Source organism: Sinohyriopsis cumingii, chromosome 3 (genome assembly GCF_028554795.1).
Source record: "Sinohyriopsis cumingii isolate HCF-2022 chromosome 3, ASM2855479v2, whole genome shotgun sequence".
Taxonomy (NCBI): Eukaryota; Metazoa; Mollusca; class Bivalvia; order Unionida; family Unionidae; genus Sinohyriopsis; species Sinohyriopsis cumingii.
In genome coordinates, this window is record NC_142963.1 from 53735041 (window position 1) to 53754903 (window position 19863).

The following is a 19863-nucleotide window of genomic DNA, read 5'->3' on the forward strand; positions in this document are numbered from 1 at the left end:
AGTCTGGCATATATTCATAGCCTGCTTACAATGCTTACTTTGACATGGACTTAAGGCCAGGTGACTCCACAAACATACTAGTAGGTACATAAAACATAGTGCTTTTGGATCAAAGACAATACCTGTCTTATAAAAAACGACCATGTTACACTGAGGTGCCATAAATTGATGAACCACTGATTTACATTAGAACCTTGTTTTTCATAACCTCATCTGTCACAAACATTTTACATATCCAGTACATTATGTCATATGCACATTCATATCACCAGAATTACATGGGGACTGGCAAACACTCGCCTCTTTGTGTTGTCTTGCCAGAGGTACATGTGGGCTGGCAAGCTTGCCGCATGTGTGGTCTTGGCCAAAAGTTCATCGAGGCTAAAAATCCAGAACTACATGGCGGCTGGTAAGTTTGCCCCATTGTACTTCAGTTTCACCCACAGAACAAAAACTATAATCCATAATTATTAATTTCTGTACTAATGCATGTATGTCACTGAATAAACAGACTTTGATCTATCTCAAATTTATTTATCTTAAATTCTGTTTATCCTAAAGGTTTGATATCTGCCATTAAGTTAAGATATACTAAGTTCTACTGTATATATGAACCAGAATCCATAAATATTCAGGTTTTGCCAAGGTGTGTGAGCAGTCAACAGATTTCCATTTCCCAAACCTTGAGCAGCAGTTCCTTCTCATTGAGCAGGAGGTTGCCAGTGTAACTGAGGTTAGGGCCAGAAAGGTCAAGGATGAGATTGCTGACAAGATCAGTGTAAAAAGTGGAAGTAGTGGTTCTGACGAGGGACAGGTAAAATTCATACTGTTGATATATCCCTTGCTTAAGTTACTTTTACTTATTTTGCTTATTCAATACACTTAGAAGTCAACTTACAAGAATATGTAAGTAATAATAAATACAAAATATTAGTAAGTTCAGCTCAAGCTGATTACCCAGGTAATTGCCATCTAATTTGTCAGATATTCTACAAGTTTTTTTTATATGCAGGCTATATGTGAGAAGTTCATTATTTTATATTTATGTAAAAATTCATGAGTATTCCCAAGATTTAATATTTTTGCTGTAAAATAAATGACTTTTTTAATGCCATAACTTGCACTTTTCAATTTAAGGTATCTATGAACTTTTTAATTTCAAGTATACATGAAAATGTATTCACTACCATATGATGTATCCATCATTTGAGACATAGAACTATCTTAGATAAGGAAATATTAGCAAATTATAATTTCAATATAATTAGATATTTAGATCCTTTAGTATTTGGATGACTGTGAAAAGTGCCTTATAAGTTGAAATTGCTTTCATTTTGAGTATGTATTTTACATGTTTTATATCAGATTGTGTAATGTACAAAGGCATATGTAAGAGATTGTGTAATGTACAAAGGCTTTTGTATGAGATTGTGTAATGTATGAAGTCTTTTGTATGAGATTGTGTAATGTATGAAGTCTTTTGTATGAGATTGTGTAATGTATGAAGTCTTTTGTATGAGATTGTGTAATGTATGAAGTCTTTTGTATGAGATTGTGTAATGTACAAAGGCTTTTGTATGAGACTGTAATGTACAAAGTCTTTTGTATGAGATTGTGTAATGTATGAAGTCTTTTGTATCAGATTGTGTAATGTATGAATTCTTTGTATCAGATTGTGTATTGTGTGAAGTCTTCTGTATCAGATTGTGTAATGTATGAATTCTTTTGTATAAGATTGTGTAATGTGTGAAGTCTTTTGTATCAGATTGTGTAATGTATGAAGTTTACATGTTTTCTATCAGATTATGTAATGCATGCAGTTTCAGATAATAAATGTTTACAGTATTTGCTGAAAGGCTACTTAAGGGTCATTTTGAAACAATGTATAAAATGTCATGTTATTTACAATAGAAGATAAATTGTCTAGAAATTTTAACTGACTTTTTCCACTTAATAATAATAATAATAATAATAATAATAATAATAATAATGATAATGATAATAAAGTCTTTATTTGATGTGTAGTATACACAGTTAACATAAAACCTAATCTCCCTTGTGGCCCTGAATCATTGATAGATGTACACAAACACTCCACTGTGTACAAAAAATCAACTTGCCTATGCTTACAGAAATCTCTCTTTTACACGCACAGGCACCCTTAAACAAATACCTACCTACCTACCTACCTAACCTACCTACCGACCGACCGACTGACCTACCTACCTACGCACATGGATTCAGCAAATGTGGGTATGTGAGAAAAGCTTGCCAGTAGCTTCTCGAGGGTCGGTGGTTCTTTCCGGGGATTTCCCAGGTTTTTCCTCCACCATTAATACTGGCCGCCATGTATAGCCTATCGTGTGCTGAAAAATGGCGTTAAACCCTACAACAACAACATGCATGCATACATACATACATACATACATACATACATACATACATACATACATACATACATACATACATACATACATACACAGAGACACACACACACACACATACATACATTTCCTAATATTTCTTGCTTCCTTTGAGATGTGAGAGCATAAAAGATTGCATACCTTACCCCCAAATGCACATGAGATGCAGCATGGGGTTTGCATACCTTCCTCCAATGCACGTGACATGTGGCATGGTGTTTGATACAGCCACATTCATACACCTCTTCCAACAATGATGCACCAAATATTTTTATGTAATAGTTAAGATGATGCCTCTTTGAGATCTCATTGGGACAGTTCAAGTCACTGATCCAGAAAAAACTAGGCTGGTGAAATGCTAGTGTTTATCCCAAAAATAGATTCTAATTACCTTCAGTTCCTGTTGCGGATAAATATGAAACAGAAATTACAGAGACTCTAATTATAAATTGCTGTAATGGAAGTCATTTTTCCAAGTAGGTAAAGTTGTTTGCTTGGTATTTCAAGCACTTTTAACACATTATTGACTATATATGTGGACAAAATGGGAGAAAAATGCCTTTCCTAAGGTCACAATTTGGCATTGAGTGGATATGGAAATGATGACCCTTTGATTTAGACTTCAAAGGTCTTACTATCCCAACAAACTGAGCTGCCACAGCTAAAAACCAAAATCTAATTAGCTGCCTCCAAAAGGCTACTTTTATCATAATTTTTCTTTTCAGGACAAAACGATGAGGTTACATACAGGTGATTTCTATATCACTCGTCATTCCAATCTATCAGAGGTCCATGTTGTGTTTCACCTGATAGTGGATGATACAGTCAAGGCTGACATCACCTCCCGCCATCCTGTCATTCTCAGCATCCGTAACGTAATCAAACTCTGCTTCCGCTATGACATCACCACAGTCAGCATTCCACTTCTACTGACACATGAAATGACAGAGGTAGAAAGACAACATAGTATGAGTGTGTCAATGTGCATAGTTTTTAAAGTTCAAGGTCAAGTTTAGATTAGGTACATTCTTCCAGGACAAGCAATATTATTTTTAAAGAAGACAATTTTACATAATCAATGAGCTTACTCTTAATTTTATTCATTGAGTTTTTGAGACCACTCCCGAATTACAACCACATTCAGTTTTTTTCCAGAAAGGAGCAAATCAGACCATATCCCAACTGGACCACTCTTTCATAATCCCACTGATTATAATTGATGCATCTAATGAGGCTATGAAATGAAAACACAGGTGCTTAACATTTCGGGAACACTGACTCTGTCAAAATTGTGACGAGATGCTCATTGTATATAAAAAGTATTAATCTATCCTGTAAAATTCTGTATTTGCACAAGGGGACATATATAAAAGTGGGTACATCAATTAAATGTAAACAGTAGTTATTTTCAATCCGATGCTCAGACTTTGGCTTTTACACACAATGGTTGATTGAGTTCATTTGTTTTACAGTTTTGTGTATGTCCAAGTCAAACAGGTAGCCTGAAATTTGGCAGCTGCAAATGAAAACCTTTTTATTTTACTTTCACACCATGATAAAAAGTTTCTATATGTATTACTTCTGTAATTAATGAAATCATTTGGATGTCTTTGGAATTTTCCTATTTTCACAAACACAAAACAAAAATTACATTTGGTTAAATCCTTGGTCATATAATTAGTACAGTACAACCTTACTATAAGAGCCTTCATTGTAACAACAGTCTTGTTATAAGATGGATACGGTTATAGATTCCATTTCATTATGTGGTTGCAAAATTATATGTATTATGTTCTTCATTATAAAGCAGTCTCACTGTAAGGTGGTATACTCTATGACTCCTATGGACAGCATTATAATGAGATAATATTGTATGTATAATGCAATCAATTATAAGGCCATCTCACTATAAGGCAATATATTTTGGCTCACATGGAATACATTATAATGAGGGAGTGCTGTATAATGTACTTCATTATAAAGCAGTCTTACTAAATTTTGGTATATTCTGTCTTGCATGAACAATATTATAATGAGAGAATATTGTATATATATATTCTGTGCTCCATTATAAAGCCATCTCACTCTATGGTAATATACTATATGGCTCTCTTGTACAGCATTATAACGAGTGAGTTCTATATAATAACATTATTATAAAGCAGTCTTCAAAGTGGTGTACTCTGGCTCCTATGTACAGCATAATATTGAGGGAATATAGTATTACAATATACTCCATTATAAGGCCATTTCATTATAAGGTGCTATACTCAATGGATTCCATAGACAGCATTATAATGAGGGACTACTGTTTAATGTACTTCATCATAATCATTATAAAGCAGTATAATTCTAAGGTGGTATATATGAAGATATATGCAAGTAAGGAAAGCATTAAAGATCCCATGAGTTCATGCTCATTTGAAATGAAATTTATGAAACTCATAAGATTTCAGTCCTTAGCTCACTTGTAAAAAAAGAAATCATTAAGCTCTTTTATGAACTTCATAAATTTCATTTGAAATGAGCACAAATATAAGATTATATTTATCACATGAGGAAACATGCACATTTTCCATAAACCTTCTAAAAATTACATTAGTTTAGCCAGAAATTTAATTAGATGTTTACCTGATCTAATAACTAGTATGCTTGGGGCCCCGAGTGGCCGAGTGGTCTAAAGCGCACTCCGTTACGGATCACTGCCATCTCACCTCTATCCACGTGGGTTCGAGTCTCGGATTTGGCCAATGTGGGTATGTGAGAAAGCTTGCCAGTAGCTTCTCGAGGGTCGTTGGTTCTTTCCAGGGATTTCCCGGGTTCTTCCTCCACCATTAATACTGGCCGCCATGTATAGCCTATCGTGTGCTGAAAAATGGCATTAAACCCTACAACAACAACAATAACTAGTATGCAGGTACAATAGTCCCCCTCTTATACAGCCACCCCTATTGCAGCAGGGAAGTGGCCTTTCTAGAGGGGGGATGACAAATGCGAATAGTAAATATATATGAAGAAAGTCACAAGTACATTTAATTCTAAAACATTTAATATTTTCATTAAAAAAATCACATGCAATTTGTGAAATAATGGAAAACAAACTGTTTCATCATTTTCAAAAGAATGTTATGAATAACCATTGCTATAGTTTTAAAACTGTTTTTATAATTATGTTACAAATCACATCATCTGTCACTTTGTTGGTAACAGTCTAAAAACCAAACCAGTCTAGTCACAATTAAAAGTATTCTTGCTGTCATATCCCATGCATATATCATTTAGTCTTTTGTTCCAGTCTTCATTATTAACATCAGCTGATTCTCCACTAATGACAGAACACTTAATATTGTGTCGCACTTGAAATCTGTGCAACCTTTTGTTACTTGCGGTAAAGTCGTCATATCCCAATTCAACTGACAAATTGTTACTTTTTCGTGTGGGGCCCCGAGTGGCCGAGTGGTCTAAAGCGCTCACCATTCCGGATCACTGCCATCTCACCTCTGTCTGAGTGGGTTCGAGTCCAAGGCTCGGCTAGCGTGGGTACATGGGAAAGCCTGCCAGTAGCTTCTCGTGGTTCGGTGGTTCTTCCCTGGGTTTTCCAGGGTTCTTCCTCCACCAGTTATACTGGCCGCCATGTATAGCCTATCTTGTGCTGAAAAATGGTGTTAAACCCTAGATCAACAACAACAATCAACAACTTCTTCATGTCATTCAAATCAGGATACAAACATCTCCTGGCTCAAACAATCTCCCTTTCATCTTCCCACATCTGCAGAATTGTTTCCTTATCTTTCACGATATTGTTATCCGAGTCTTTCCGACATTAGTTTTCTGCAAGGATCCTCAACCACCACCACCACCACCACCTCACGGTCAGTTGAATTAATTTCACTTTCTCTTCTAAACTGAGAATTTTTCTTTTCCTCAAGGACATGTTGATCTTTTTGCAGTAAGTTATTCATGTTGCCAACTACAATACTGATAAAACAATTTTTATGCATCTAAACAAATTGCCGTGTGTTTATAAAGGAAGTGATCTTGAAGTGATCTTGTCACATGATTCGTTAGTCGCAGTCTGGTACCCTATTGTTTATATACATTTTTTACACTAAGTGAGAGAAGCCAAAACGGCTTCGATATGTACCATTAATATCATGCAGATTTGACCTTGCGGCCATTAGGATTTGTAATTTTGACAATTTTTGTCAGTAGTAATAGCCACTAATTATCAAAGTCAACAAGCTCAACATCTTACTAAGGGAAGCCATAAAGGCTATTAAACCATTTTCCTGCTGGCCTGTGTATCGTACATCGATACTGCCACTTCTCAGCTGTTACTACTGTTCAATAATTGTAATCTTAACAATTATCAGTGACTAAACCGGACATCTTATGATAACATAGCAGTAACGCTAATTGGATTACATGTACTTACCCTTTTGTATGGATTAAAATTTGAGTCTTTCTCAGCTTTATGGAATAAATATGGCTTCTCGTGAGGCATAAATGATATAATATTAACCTTAGTGGTACATGTACTTTAGTCAACACTTCTTTGAATAACAAAAACCTGACATCGGGAAACATAAATCGGATTACTTAACACACGTTATGAATAAAATACTGGTTCTGAATACATATTAAAATAAAATGTGGCTGCTTGTGAGGGGTAAATTTTATATTATTGCACTAATATGCTGGCCGCTGGTTGCGTTAGCCGGGTGGCCATTCGCGAGGGGTACTTTTGAACACAAACTCGTTGGTGCCAGCGGATTCTGGCCACAAGGAGCGGGTGGCCGCTGGTCGGGGGGCCTGTTCAAGAGGGGGACTACTGTATAAGCAAGATTTTTCTAATTACCTTGTCAAAAATCTGAAATGGGTGAAAAAATGTATATGATGTCATTCTGGAACTGAAGGTTTGGTGGGAAAATTTTCCATCCATTTAAAAAAATGGGGAGTTTTATGAACATGGAGGGATTTTGTGAAGAAATAAAGATAATGCTTAAAAATGGGATAGCCTTTTTCACACATACTGTTGATTTTGGGAATGATGTTTTAGAAATTAGCATGAATTTTAAATTTGTATGTTCTATAGTAGAACCTGGTCACTTGGTTAATACTTAACATAACATAGGGTTGCATTGGTATTTTCTTACCATGTTTGTTTGATAGCTAGTTGATTAACTAGTCAATACCCAGTGCTTTAGGGGAGCAAACTGTAAGCAGACTGCAATGAATTTTATAGATAATATAGTTCAGAGGACATTAGAATTTAGCCTGTTTTATACAGATCATTATATGAAGGCTGTAACACTTCATAAGCACATTTCTGGTGAATAAAAACATGCTCGTTATAGGCAATTTATTGCTGTATCAGCATAAAGCACTTTTATTACTTCAGACATTTCTTTTTTTGCAGGAGATGACAATCCCATGGTGCTTGAAAAGAGCAGAGCTGATATTCAAATGTGTTAAGGGCTTCATGATGGAAATGGCATCTTATGGAAGCCAGGAGTCAAGGACATTGCAGTTTCTAGTTCCATATGTAAGCCAGTGCACAGTCCCATATGCTAACATGGGATATTCTTTATTTCAAAACACAGATTGATGTCAAAGTTAAATGATGTTAAATTGATTATTATGGATTTAAAGCCATTTTTCTACACATGATAGGCAGATAGTATATTTGGTGGAGGATGAACCCTGGATACGCCAGGAAGAACCACCCATCCACGGAAAGCTACTGGCAAGATATCTCACATACCCAGGTGTTCTGAGCCTGAGATTTCAACCCACGCAGATAAGTGAGATATTATGGATCTGTAAGGGCAAGTGCCTTAGATCACTAAGCCACTTGGGTCCCCAAATCATTGAAAGCCTTATAATCCTACTTTTTACAGTGTACATTTTTGATTAAGTTTTTGTATTTAACTCAGCCTTTTTGCAGACTGTATAAATATCATTAAACCTGGAATCTTGAAACTTGGTAAAGAATACATCTTGATGAGTACTGCATCTTCATCACAAAATTAGGTCACTGTGATCTATATTCCTGTTTGAATTTGGTTATATTTTATTTCTCATTCTCTTTTCATGTTATAATGATCAAACTAGATGAATGTATGCACCCTTGTTACAGATGTAGGTCACTGTGACTCATATTTCATGTTTCCCTGACTTGGTTCAGTCTTAGGAATTGCTAATTCCAGAATCATAAAACTAGACAATTTTTGTATGCATCTCATTTTGTACCACACAATGACATGCTTACAAAAAAGGAAAGTTATTGTAACGATTTCACATGTTTCTGACTTGTGTTAAGTTTTTTCATTTAGTTCTACTGTATAATACTGTTATATCTGGAACCATGAAACCTGATGAGAAGATGCACCCTGCATCCTGATGAGTACTACACATATTATTATTAGGTCTATGTGACTCATATTTCACTCTACTGAAATTAGTTTAATTTGATGTTTTCGCTGTTTATGCTTTAATCATTAAACTAGAGGATTGTATACTTCTTTCTAAGTACAACACATATACCCCAAAAGGTCACTGTAACCTATATTTCACAATTTACAGGCTTAAGGTTAAGTTTTGCATTTAGTTATGATCTGTACATACCATCCTATCTAGAATCATGAAACATGGAGAAGCATCTGGACGAGCGCTACTAATTCATTTCAGTAGCAAGTCATTGTGGCCTGTATTGTATAATTATCTGACTTGAGTTATATTTTGTTTGATGTTTCACTTCTCAGCATGAGCTCATAATCAGAATAAAAAGTGAAATGGCAGAACTCCAGCACACTTTTGCCATTTTGCTTGAATCAGTAGTAAAATGTCAGGACTCCATTGCATGTCTGCCATTTTGCTAGAATCAAAAGTAAAATGCAGAACACCAACATACTTCTGACATTTATTCAGAATCATGAAAAAGTCAATGATATGCATCTTTATACTACCACACCCAAGCAGCAATAGTCGTATCTTGACCTACCATATTTACCTGTTTATGTTGGGACACCGTATTTGTTGGAACACCATAAATTAATTTTAAAAGTAATTTTTATGCACTATATATTCTGGGACGCAACATTTTTTAGAGTCATAAGTTGTGGGACACCATTTAAATCATTAGAAGTTTACATGTCGGAAAATGCATTCCAACTGAAATTTTAATTTAAAAAATATAAAATTGTATACTTGAGATAAAACTCTTTAATCCACTGCAGCAGCATCTCATCAACACAACCCTTCTCCTGCACACATACAATCCATTCTTTTGGTGCATGAATATTTTTTGGGCTTTTTTATACCGTGAAAAATTGTAGAGGTAGCACATCACCTGAAGCAGAAACTGCAAGGACTAAAGTCAGATTTTTTTTCAATTCTCACACTTTTGACCCCCATTTTATTGTTAATCCATCCAGGAATGTGATCAAAGTACACTAGAATTTCATCCATGTTAATGCTCATATTGTTGGCAAAACCATCTGCTTCTCTTCTGGCCTTCATGAATTCAACACATGATTTTATTTTCTCCAAATATACTAGGTCATTATGTCCATACACAAAGCACTATATTGTGTCCCTTAAAAATTGTTCCATTGTTTCAATTTATTTTCAAAATTCCCTTGAATACAGGTGAAAAGGAACCAAAGTTGCTTTCCATATCTTGGCTTTCTTTGTATATTCAAAAACCAAACAAAAAATAGGCACACTTAAAAGAATCCAAAGTTGGTTTTCAAGGTCAGCTTGCTTTGCAATAAAATAACCTTTGTACTGACATCCTTTTAAAACAGAAAAACTGGCTTCAAAGTATCCAACGTTGGCTTCTGAGGATGGCTTGCTTTGTAATAAAAATAATCTTTGTCTTTGATGTCTTGTCAGTAAGTTCAAAGAATGAGTTTCCTGCTTGCTGCCAGTTGTGTTTATTCACCACCTGGGCTTCTATGTGCTTGACATCTGTAGTTATAATTAATGCAAACATGTAATAGTATATACAGCAATAACTTGCTATAATGAGATTTTTTTAACTGTGCTAGCAAAAAGATTGTCACTTTAATGTATTTTCAAATAATGATTTTTATTTGTGAAATATTGTCATATAGTTGACCTGGATATAATTCAATCTTGGTTATTTTGCACCTAACACTGTGTCATGAGTGTATGGCATTTATCTTCAGTATATCAGTTGATGTTCCCTTTTGTTTATGAAATCATCTGCTTCTCTTCTGGCTTTAACAAATTCATCACATGATTTTATTTTCTCCAAATATTCTAGGCGATGCTGGGTCATTGATGTCCGTGCACAAAGTACGATATTGTGTCACTTTAAAATTGTTCCATTGCTTCAGTTTATTTTCAAAATTCTCTTGAATTCTGATGAAAAGGAACCAAAGTTAGACTCCATATCTCAGCCATCTTTATACGTTAAAAAAAAATAATCTGCATACTGAAAAGAATCCCAAGTCAGCTTCTGATGTTGGCCAGCTTTCCAATAAAATAACTTTTGTATTGATATCCTTTAAGAGAGAAAAAAGGCTTCAAAGTGTCCAAGGTCAGCTTCTGAGGTCATCTTGCTTTGTAATAAAAAATAACCTTTGTATTTGATGTCCTGTTGGCAAGTTCAAAGAAGGAGTTTAATGCTCACTGCTAGTTGTGTTTATTCACAGCCTGGGCTTCTATATGCTTGGCATCTGTAGTTATAATTATTACAGAGGAGCATTGATGTCTGTGGGTAAATAATTTTGCTTTAATGATTCATTTGTAACCCATGCTGGTGAAAAGATTGTCACTTGTACTCAAGTGAATGTGTTTTCAAATAATTATTTTTATTTGCAAGATATTGTCATACAGTAGACTTGGATATAATTCAGTCTTGGCTATTTTGCACTTAACACCATGTCATATTAGTTGATTATTTCCCTCTCATTTGCAATCTTGTTGGATCCACTTTTCAGTTAGATAACATATTCAAACCTTTGAGCACAACCAAACACGTTTTGTTTTTCATTGTTCCTGTCACGTGTTATCGGACATAAGCGATACACACTACAGTATGGAAACATACACTTCAAATATGGATTTCATGGATATATTTTATTCTTTAATGCTCATGTTGAAAAAAGGAATAAAGATAACAATTCAAGGTTGGATTCTTTCTTTTTATCATCCAATAAGCATTTTGTTTATCTAGTTTATTGCAACATGCAGGTGGGGGGCAGGCACAAATGCAGTACAAATTTATTTCATTTCTTAAGTCTTAGGACATATGACCTAGGTGAAAAGAGTTTCACCATAAGTTCTGAGATGGGAAAAAAATTATTTGATCATATCCCATTATATACGGTAAATATGGTTTGTTTCATCTTTGACTGGCTTTGGTTAAGTTTTTGCAGTTGGCTCATGACTTGTTTGAGTTTTTGGCATGCTATACTGTATGTAGTTGCTTATAAGATAAGTCCAACTGTATATTGCACAGACTCAGATCTGCCAATGCACCCACAAATTTGGATATGTGCGGCTTGTTAGGGGAACTTTGTAGAACAAACAAGATAGAAACTCATCTGCGGCACATTATGGTATGGCAGATCAGGATCTTTGTTGTTTGCAGTTTGAATTGGCTGTTAATCAAGTGTATATAGTATGCATATTATCTTGACCAAAATCATGAAAATTGATTAGTGGGGCCCTGTGAGATGATGCAGCATCAATTGTAGTTAAGGCTGACATTTTAAAGTTTATCATATATAACCAAGCATCAACATGTATATTCAAATTAAGAACAAGTGGTTTAACTAAATGCAGACCATTTTGAAAAATTCCTCTTTAGTTATGCTGAGAGATCTCAGGTTATGTGCACACATCATAGCTTGTATTTTAGTGCCATTTTGATTTTGACATTGAATAACTTAAAGTAGCTTTGAGAACTGTAATTGGCTGTTGAGTATGAAATCATTTTCAGTGGTTATGTGTTAGGGTGATAATTAGATGATTTGACATTGTGTCGGTACATACATGAATAAGTCATTTCTGTCACACTGAGGTAATATTTTGATTTCTTTTTTTCCACCATTTCAGCCTCAGTGAAATATTTCAAAACTTAATGGATTTTTTTCTTTTTCTATTTTGATGTGACTGGAACTCCATGCTTTTTTCAAATCCTAGGTCACATGTTTTATCCATTTAAGTTTATTTCTGATATTGCTTACATTTATATGAGAATCATGAAATGATGTTGTTTAGATGTTCAAATGTGACATCCCTAATTGCAGCATCTCCAGAATGGAATGTCATATCACGATGAAATTCTTGTTATGCCAATCTCACATCCAATATATTCACCTCATCAACCATATTGAAACTCTTGTGCCAATCTCACAGCCAATATATTCACCTCATTAACAATATTGAAAATCTTGTGCCAGTCTCACAGCCAATATATTCACCTCATTAACAATATTGAAAATCTTGTGCCAATCTCACATCCAATATATTCACATCATCAACCATCTTGAAAATTTTGTTGTGCCATTCTCACAGCCAATATATTCACCGCATCAACCATCTTGAAAATCTTGTTATGCCATCCTCACAGTTAGTATATTCACCTCATCAACCATCTTGAAAATCTTGCTATGCCAACCTCACAGCCAATATTTTCACCTCATCAACCATCTGGAAAATTTTGTTGTGCCAGTCTCACATCCAATATATTCACCTCATCAACCATCTTGAAAATCTTGCTATGCCGACTTCACAGCCAATATATTCACCTCACCAACCATCTTGAAAATTTTTTATGCCAATATCACAGCATTTTCACCTCATTAACCATCTTGTAAATCTTGTTATGCCAATATCACAGTATATTCACCGCATCAACCATCTTGAAAATCTTGCAATTTTGACATAGGGTTTTCATCTGTTATGTCCTTATTGTGTCAGATTGATCATAAATGAAAATGATTAACCCTCACTATGGCAGCTGTGGTGGCTATCTTGAAAATATTGTATCTCTGCTTCTTCCAAATGGATAGCTATATTACATGGGGTTTTCACCAATGGCTTCTTATGATACCTTGTTTGTCCTAAATGGAAGTACCTATGTCTGCGTGGGTTCGAGTCTCAGATTCAGCTAATGTGGGTATGTGAGAAAGCTTGCCAGTAGCTTCTCGTGGGTCGGTGGTTCTTTCTGGGGTTTTCCCCGGTTCTTCCTCCACCATTAATACTGGCCGCCATGTATAGTCTATCGTGTGCTGAAAAATGGCATTAAACCCTTCAACAACAACCTAAATGGAAGTAGTGCCAATTTTTGTATATCCAGTATGGCTGCTGTAAAGGCTATCTTGAAAATCTTATGACTGCTCCCCTTACCCCCACCAAAAAAAAAATGGATGATGACAATGACATGGGATTTTCACTCAGAGATGCCTAGTGATGTCTAATTAGTATTTGTCCTTGATGAGAACAGTGACAATCTGTCATACAGAATGTCTACCATTGAGGCTAATTTGAAAATCTTGTTATCACCGAAGATAGTTTCAACACTTGGCACTTAAAAGGAAGAAATGGTGTTCTTTTGAATTCCTGGAAATTCTTTTTGCCCAGTGGATTGTCACTCCCTCTTGTTTTAATTTTGGATTGGATCTTTTGGGGCATATGTGCTATACAAGGGCAAACATAGTTTTATATGCAAGACATAATGATTTGATCATTGCTTGACATGCATTATAAAATGGAGAAATTTAAAATTTAAAAAATATATCCAAAAAATGTCCTACAGGAACTGTCTATGGGGTCATTTGAATTGGTATTGCATGTAAATGCTAAAACTGTTTTAAAGAGAATGAAAGTGAATATAATATACTTGTCATCACTCTATAATTCCTTTTTTTTCAGGGTATATCAGAAGAATTGTTTGCCAACATCAGTAACATGTTACCTACAATATTCAGACTCTCAAATCCAGTGGTGGTCAAATCTTCATGAATGGAAGATCACACAGAATTGTGAAGATATTTCCTATAGATATTCCTATAAAATGATTTGGATTGTTATTATTGATGGATGATAAGTTGTATGATGAACGTTAAAGTTTTAAGTTGAATTTATTTAACGTTACCATAATGGATATGTGTATTTATGTTTGATATACAGTGGAACCCTGCTATAATGCAATAATTGGGGTCCAAAAAATTGAATCACATTAATATTGGGGTTGCATTAATGCGGGGTTTTACAGTATTTTACTTTTTTTTTCAGAGAACAACTCATTGGCACATATACGTGTATCCATGTCTAATGTATATGATTAATAGAATATCAACACTGTTTACTATCGTGCCGTCGTGGCATTCAGTTCATCTATAATGCATGTAATTCCATTGAAAAATTGCAATCAGATTTACAATATTCAATAATTTTTCCCCAGAGTATTGTGTCTGAATATACAGCATGAACAGAGTATCAACACCATTTACTTGCCGTCTGATGTCATACCATCGGGGCTTGAAATTAATCCATAATATATGTAATTCCATACAGATTTTGTGAATATCGAAAGAAATGTGCGAAAACTAATATACTAATCATTGCGCAAAGTGCAGAGAATGACTTGCACTTGTGAACTTGCTTTTCCATAACGGTAAAATATTTTTATAAAAAATAGGAAATTAATAGTGAGTTCATAAACAAACAAGCACCATACCCATGTAAAACCCAAGAACTAAGTGCAGTAGGCCTGCAACAGTCACGAGTCACTTTTATAAAAAAATTTAAGCTGAACACATGTACAATTTCATTCCCTTTCAATTTCCAGCTAATAAAGTGGACATTATTTACTGGTCAACTGATTGCGTCTAATAACACCGCCACTCCCAACAAACGTGTTGGCAGCTTTTGTTTTTTGATGTTTATTAAATTGTGAGAATCCTTATCAACCACCACATTGTCTGCTATTTGGTTGTGTATTCAATGGAAAAAGAAACACATGTCGGCTATTGTTTGAGCAGAAATTGTATACAGAATTCAATGAAGACAATCACATAGACGACTTAGTGGCTTTACTCATGGATCAGTAAGAAGGAACATTTCCGATAATGTTTATTTTGCATTACGCTTCATAAACCTGGTGAAATTATTAAATTTCAGAAGCCAAGCCATGATCGTATCATATTCAGATTCATACTCGACCTCTTCCCCAAAATGATAATCAACGTTTTACACACTATTTCTCGTACTTTAAAATTGCAGCAACCATGCCACGAACCTATTAAATTTCGAATTCATACACGATCTCTTCTCCATAATGGAAATAAACTTTGAACAAATATTTTTTCATGTGCGAAGGAATATACGAAATTTCAGGAGCCACTCCACAACTACGTTATATTTGAATTCGCATTATAGCGGGGTTGCACTGTATGTGAAATTACATTGGTAGAAAAGACACATGTGAGTTATTTTGCTGTTGAAGATCAAAAACGATTGCAAACTGGCCATGTTTGAATTTAATTAGTTTTTATCTGTTTTTGGGCATAGTGCAATTATTTAGTGCAAAGTGAGAGAAGTTCATAAAAAAAATAAAGTAGTTCTATGTATCTTTAAATATCGTGTTTGTGTCTTTCTTTCTCTCTGGTCTAAACAAGACTAATGGAGAGTGCTTATGCAATGTGTTCAATGTTGCAGTTTGTTATGCTGTGGAATATTTCATCTTTTCTGATTAAAGTAAACATCTATATTAGTTTCATTTTTTTAATACAATTGTTTTATTGGTGTAAATTTTTGTCTCTGTTTGGAGAGTAAAACATGACTGCACCAAGCCTTTTATTTTAGTTTCGTACTTGTTTTCACTGTCCTACTATGCAGGGCTCAGAATTTACATTAAGATGCTATCTGATGGTTAGTGATTTTGCAGACAGATCACTAAAACCAAACTATCCTTAATCCATTGGAGCAGTAAAAATTATGACTGGTTGCTGTCATAAATTTTAAGAAATGGTCATCGTAAGTCAGTATTTCCCGGTTAATTGATCTGTTTATTTTGTTTAATTGATGACTTACCAACATCCTACACATGATGATGTATGAAAATGCGTGGAATGCAAATGGACAGGTGTTAAACCACTCATCCAGTAATTTTGTGTGATCATTGTCAAAACAGTCTTTACACACATGTGGAACTAACCTGGTATACTGGCTCAAAACACAAATTTCATTACTGATGATAACAAAAGGTGTGAGGTCACAGAATAATACTGACCAATTGGAAAAGGTTACGTTCATCAACTCAATAAATAGTCGAGAATTATACTGAGCAATGTTTTAACATTTACATTGTTGTTGATAAACATTCACTGCAATTGTAAACATTGCTAAAGTATGACCAAAGAAAGGCTGTCATGTACTCTTTCTGCACTTAGTATTCTTAGAAATACAAAGTGCACAGGGTGCTTTATTCTTAAATATTGTTAGTGAAACAGATTTTATTGCTTTGAGTGAGATTGGCATAAAAAGGCACTTTATTCCAGTTGTCTTGGTAATTAATAACCTGTTTATGTTGCTGTGCTATAAAAGACCAAACCAAACTAAAACTAAAGCAGTTTACCACTTCCTACACATGCTTACAGTGAAACGTTCCCACGTTTAACCTTCTGACTTGCTTATATGCTCAGATGACGCATCAAAGTATTTTTATTTGTCTCTAACACTTTTCTGTATTATCATGGAATTTCTTCCAAAACCATGTGGTAATTGTCTGTTGTATTAAACTGGGATGACCTTTTTTATGATTCCATCTAATTTTAGTTTTAATTTTACATTGTATTTTTGTTTCAAAAAATGACAGCTTCTATTGCAACCATGTGATAGTAATCAAAGGAATAAAAGACAACCTGTAGAACAAGCTCATTTTTCTGCTTTTCAATACACAAGAACGTGTTCATGTAGAGAGACTGGTACCAATTTTCTGAGATTCATACATGGAAACTACCTAGTCATTGTAAAGATTTCATCTTCAACAACTTGAATTTCAAGTTACCTATGGTGATATGAACAACTCGGACCATAGACTGAATTTCACCAGCATATCAGATGAAACAGATTGCATTGACCTTAATGATCATGATGTTTATGGATTTTTGTGAAATTTCAAATTTATACTACTGGACTATAGTTGCTGTATTATCAATACATTTTTAACAACTTTATAAACGCAACCTAGACATGTTTAAAGCTATATTATGAAATTAAAAATGGCATTTTTTATAGAGTTTGCAAACAAAAGAAAAAGAATAGAAAAATGAAAAAGTTCAAGAGATTATTCTGAAAAGCAAATTCCACAAAATAACAGTTGCTGCAGGTTGTTTTGTTGCCTTAGATCAAAGGAACAAGATAAAATAAACTTTGAAGTTCACAAAACATATGGAGATTGGATACACAAAAAGTAACAAAGTTTAATATGTCCCTCTGTCTATTTAGCAAGAGTTGATTACAAGTCTGGACCAAACCTTCAAACAAGACTTCTAGAATTAATTTGATAAAAACATACACTGACTGTGACAGTCATGTTTGCCAAAGTTCACAGCTTATCTTTGACAAATTAGTTAATAATATCTAAACCTACTTTGTTTTCGTTAAATGTCCCTTGTCCAGCATACATAATAAGGACATGGTTAGGCATACAGACTAAAGTTCAGGTAGAGGAAAAAAATTCAATTATTGTCAATAAAATTGATAGTGAATATCATGAAGAGTTACTGAAACTGTTTCAAACTAATTGTATCTCACAAAATGTCCAGCTTTTTGTCTCTTATTGTTACTAAATCGAGTTAGAAAAGAACTTTCATTGAAGAATTTTATCCACAAATCAGTCAAAATGGTAGAGGATACAAAACTAAATCTCAATGGTCTACACTTAAGGATGTGATCTTTGAATATCAAAATTAGATTATTCAAAATCCTATTGCTACACAATGTATTGTGTCCCTCTGTGAACAAACCTCAGTGAATATTATGCATATTTAATTTGTATTTGTTTTTTCTCCACAATTATGTTATATATCATTGTATTTTGGACTTGACCATGTCCAAAATTGAGTTCATTTTGTACCTGACCAGTAACTTTTATTCTGTAAATAAATAATTGTTATGTATCTCTATATTTTTGTAACTCCTGGTACATGATTTAATTTTCATAATTTTTATTCATGGTTGTAAACTGTATAGAATATCTTTTGTTATAAATTGTGTAGGTGACCTAGCTATGTTAAGAACGCAAATAGCATAGGATCAATAAATAAATATTTACGTATGTGTTGACAATTACTAATGATAATCTTAATAATAAGACTTCATATGAAGCCTATGGCATAGTTTCTCAGTGACTGATGGATATCAATGTTTTGAGTATAATTCTGTAGCTTCCGATTGGTTGTGCAAGGTGACATGAATAGGCTTAATTCAACACAAAATCAATAGTGTATGCTGTCATGTTGGGTCTATTATGAAGTACAGCTGCAATATACGGTGTATAAAAGGATAAAATTAAGCAATCACTTTCATTCCGATTTTGGAGTCATTCGCACTTATTGTGTTCCTGTTGTAAGTATGCAGACATGTTTTAGGTTGTATTTAGATAGTTTTGGAGAGGAAAAACATTTGTTTGGAATGTTTAGTGGAAATAGAAAGTGCTTATTATTTGGAATATAATATTATTCTGGAACTGTTATAAACTATTTGAAGGAATACTGGACAATGCCATCTTGACAACATGACAATTCTTGGAGGACAAGTACATTTCCGGTACTGAAATTTATAAGGAATTTTTCATTTATTGCAGACTTTCAATTACCCATATAAGAAATAGTTTTGATATAATTCAAAATACTGAGGTCCTTTCACATGTTCCATTTATAACTTTGATAATTAAATTGTTTGTTAAGTTTCATAAAACTTGTGTTTTTGCTTCTTTTCTGTTAATTAAGTTTGTGTCCATAGTCTCATAACAATAATACATAGTTAATATTTCTCTATGAGAGTGGATTAAATATTAGGATCATTATCAATGGAGGTAAACATTTTTATTTTTAAGCAGAGTCTAGGGCATTGGAATTCCCCCATGGTAAACCTTATCTACCTAATGTTTCCCCAAGTTCTTTATTATAATTTTAGCAATAGATTGTCTTGTTGATGACTTAGAAAGTTCTAGAATGGAAAATTCCATTAGGTGACAATATTTTGGGAAAATAGTACTTGCAACCTAGGTCAAGTATAAGGGTTTATAATCTTTTTTACTTAAGAAATTACTCATTCTTGCTTTAACATCTTTAGCAGAATCATTCTTATTACTGTGTTCAGTATTTGACTTGGATGGAATTATTTTTCAAACTATTATTATTCACTGGAAATTTTAATCTTTAATATTCTTGGA

The 19863-nt window shown here is 34.0% G+C and overlaps 1 protein-coding gene across 1 annotated transcript in view; it reads left to right on the forward strand.

Annotated features, from left to right (window-relative positions):
* The window catches only part of LOC149802875 (ferry endosomal RAB5 effector complex subunit 3-like), a 61627-nt gene extending 45586 nt beyond the window's left edge, over positions 1–16041 (forward strand). Inside the window, exons 10-13 of the mRNA XM_089952326.1 lie at positions 636–814; positions 3149–3373; positions 7843–7968; positions 14334–16041. Of these exons, the coding sequence (XP_089808452.1) occupies positions 636–814; positions 3149–3373; positions 7843–7968; positions 14334–14423 (620 nt within the window). The 3' untranslated portion in view covers positions 14424–16041. The remainder of the gene's footprint in view (positions 1–635; positions 815–3148; positions 3374–7842; positions 7969–14333) is intronic.
* The last annotated feature ends 3822 nt before the right edge of the window (positions 16042–19863 follow it).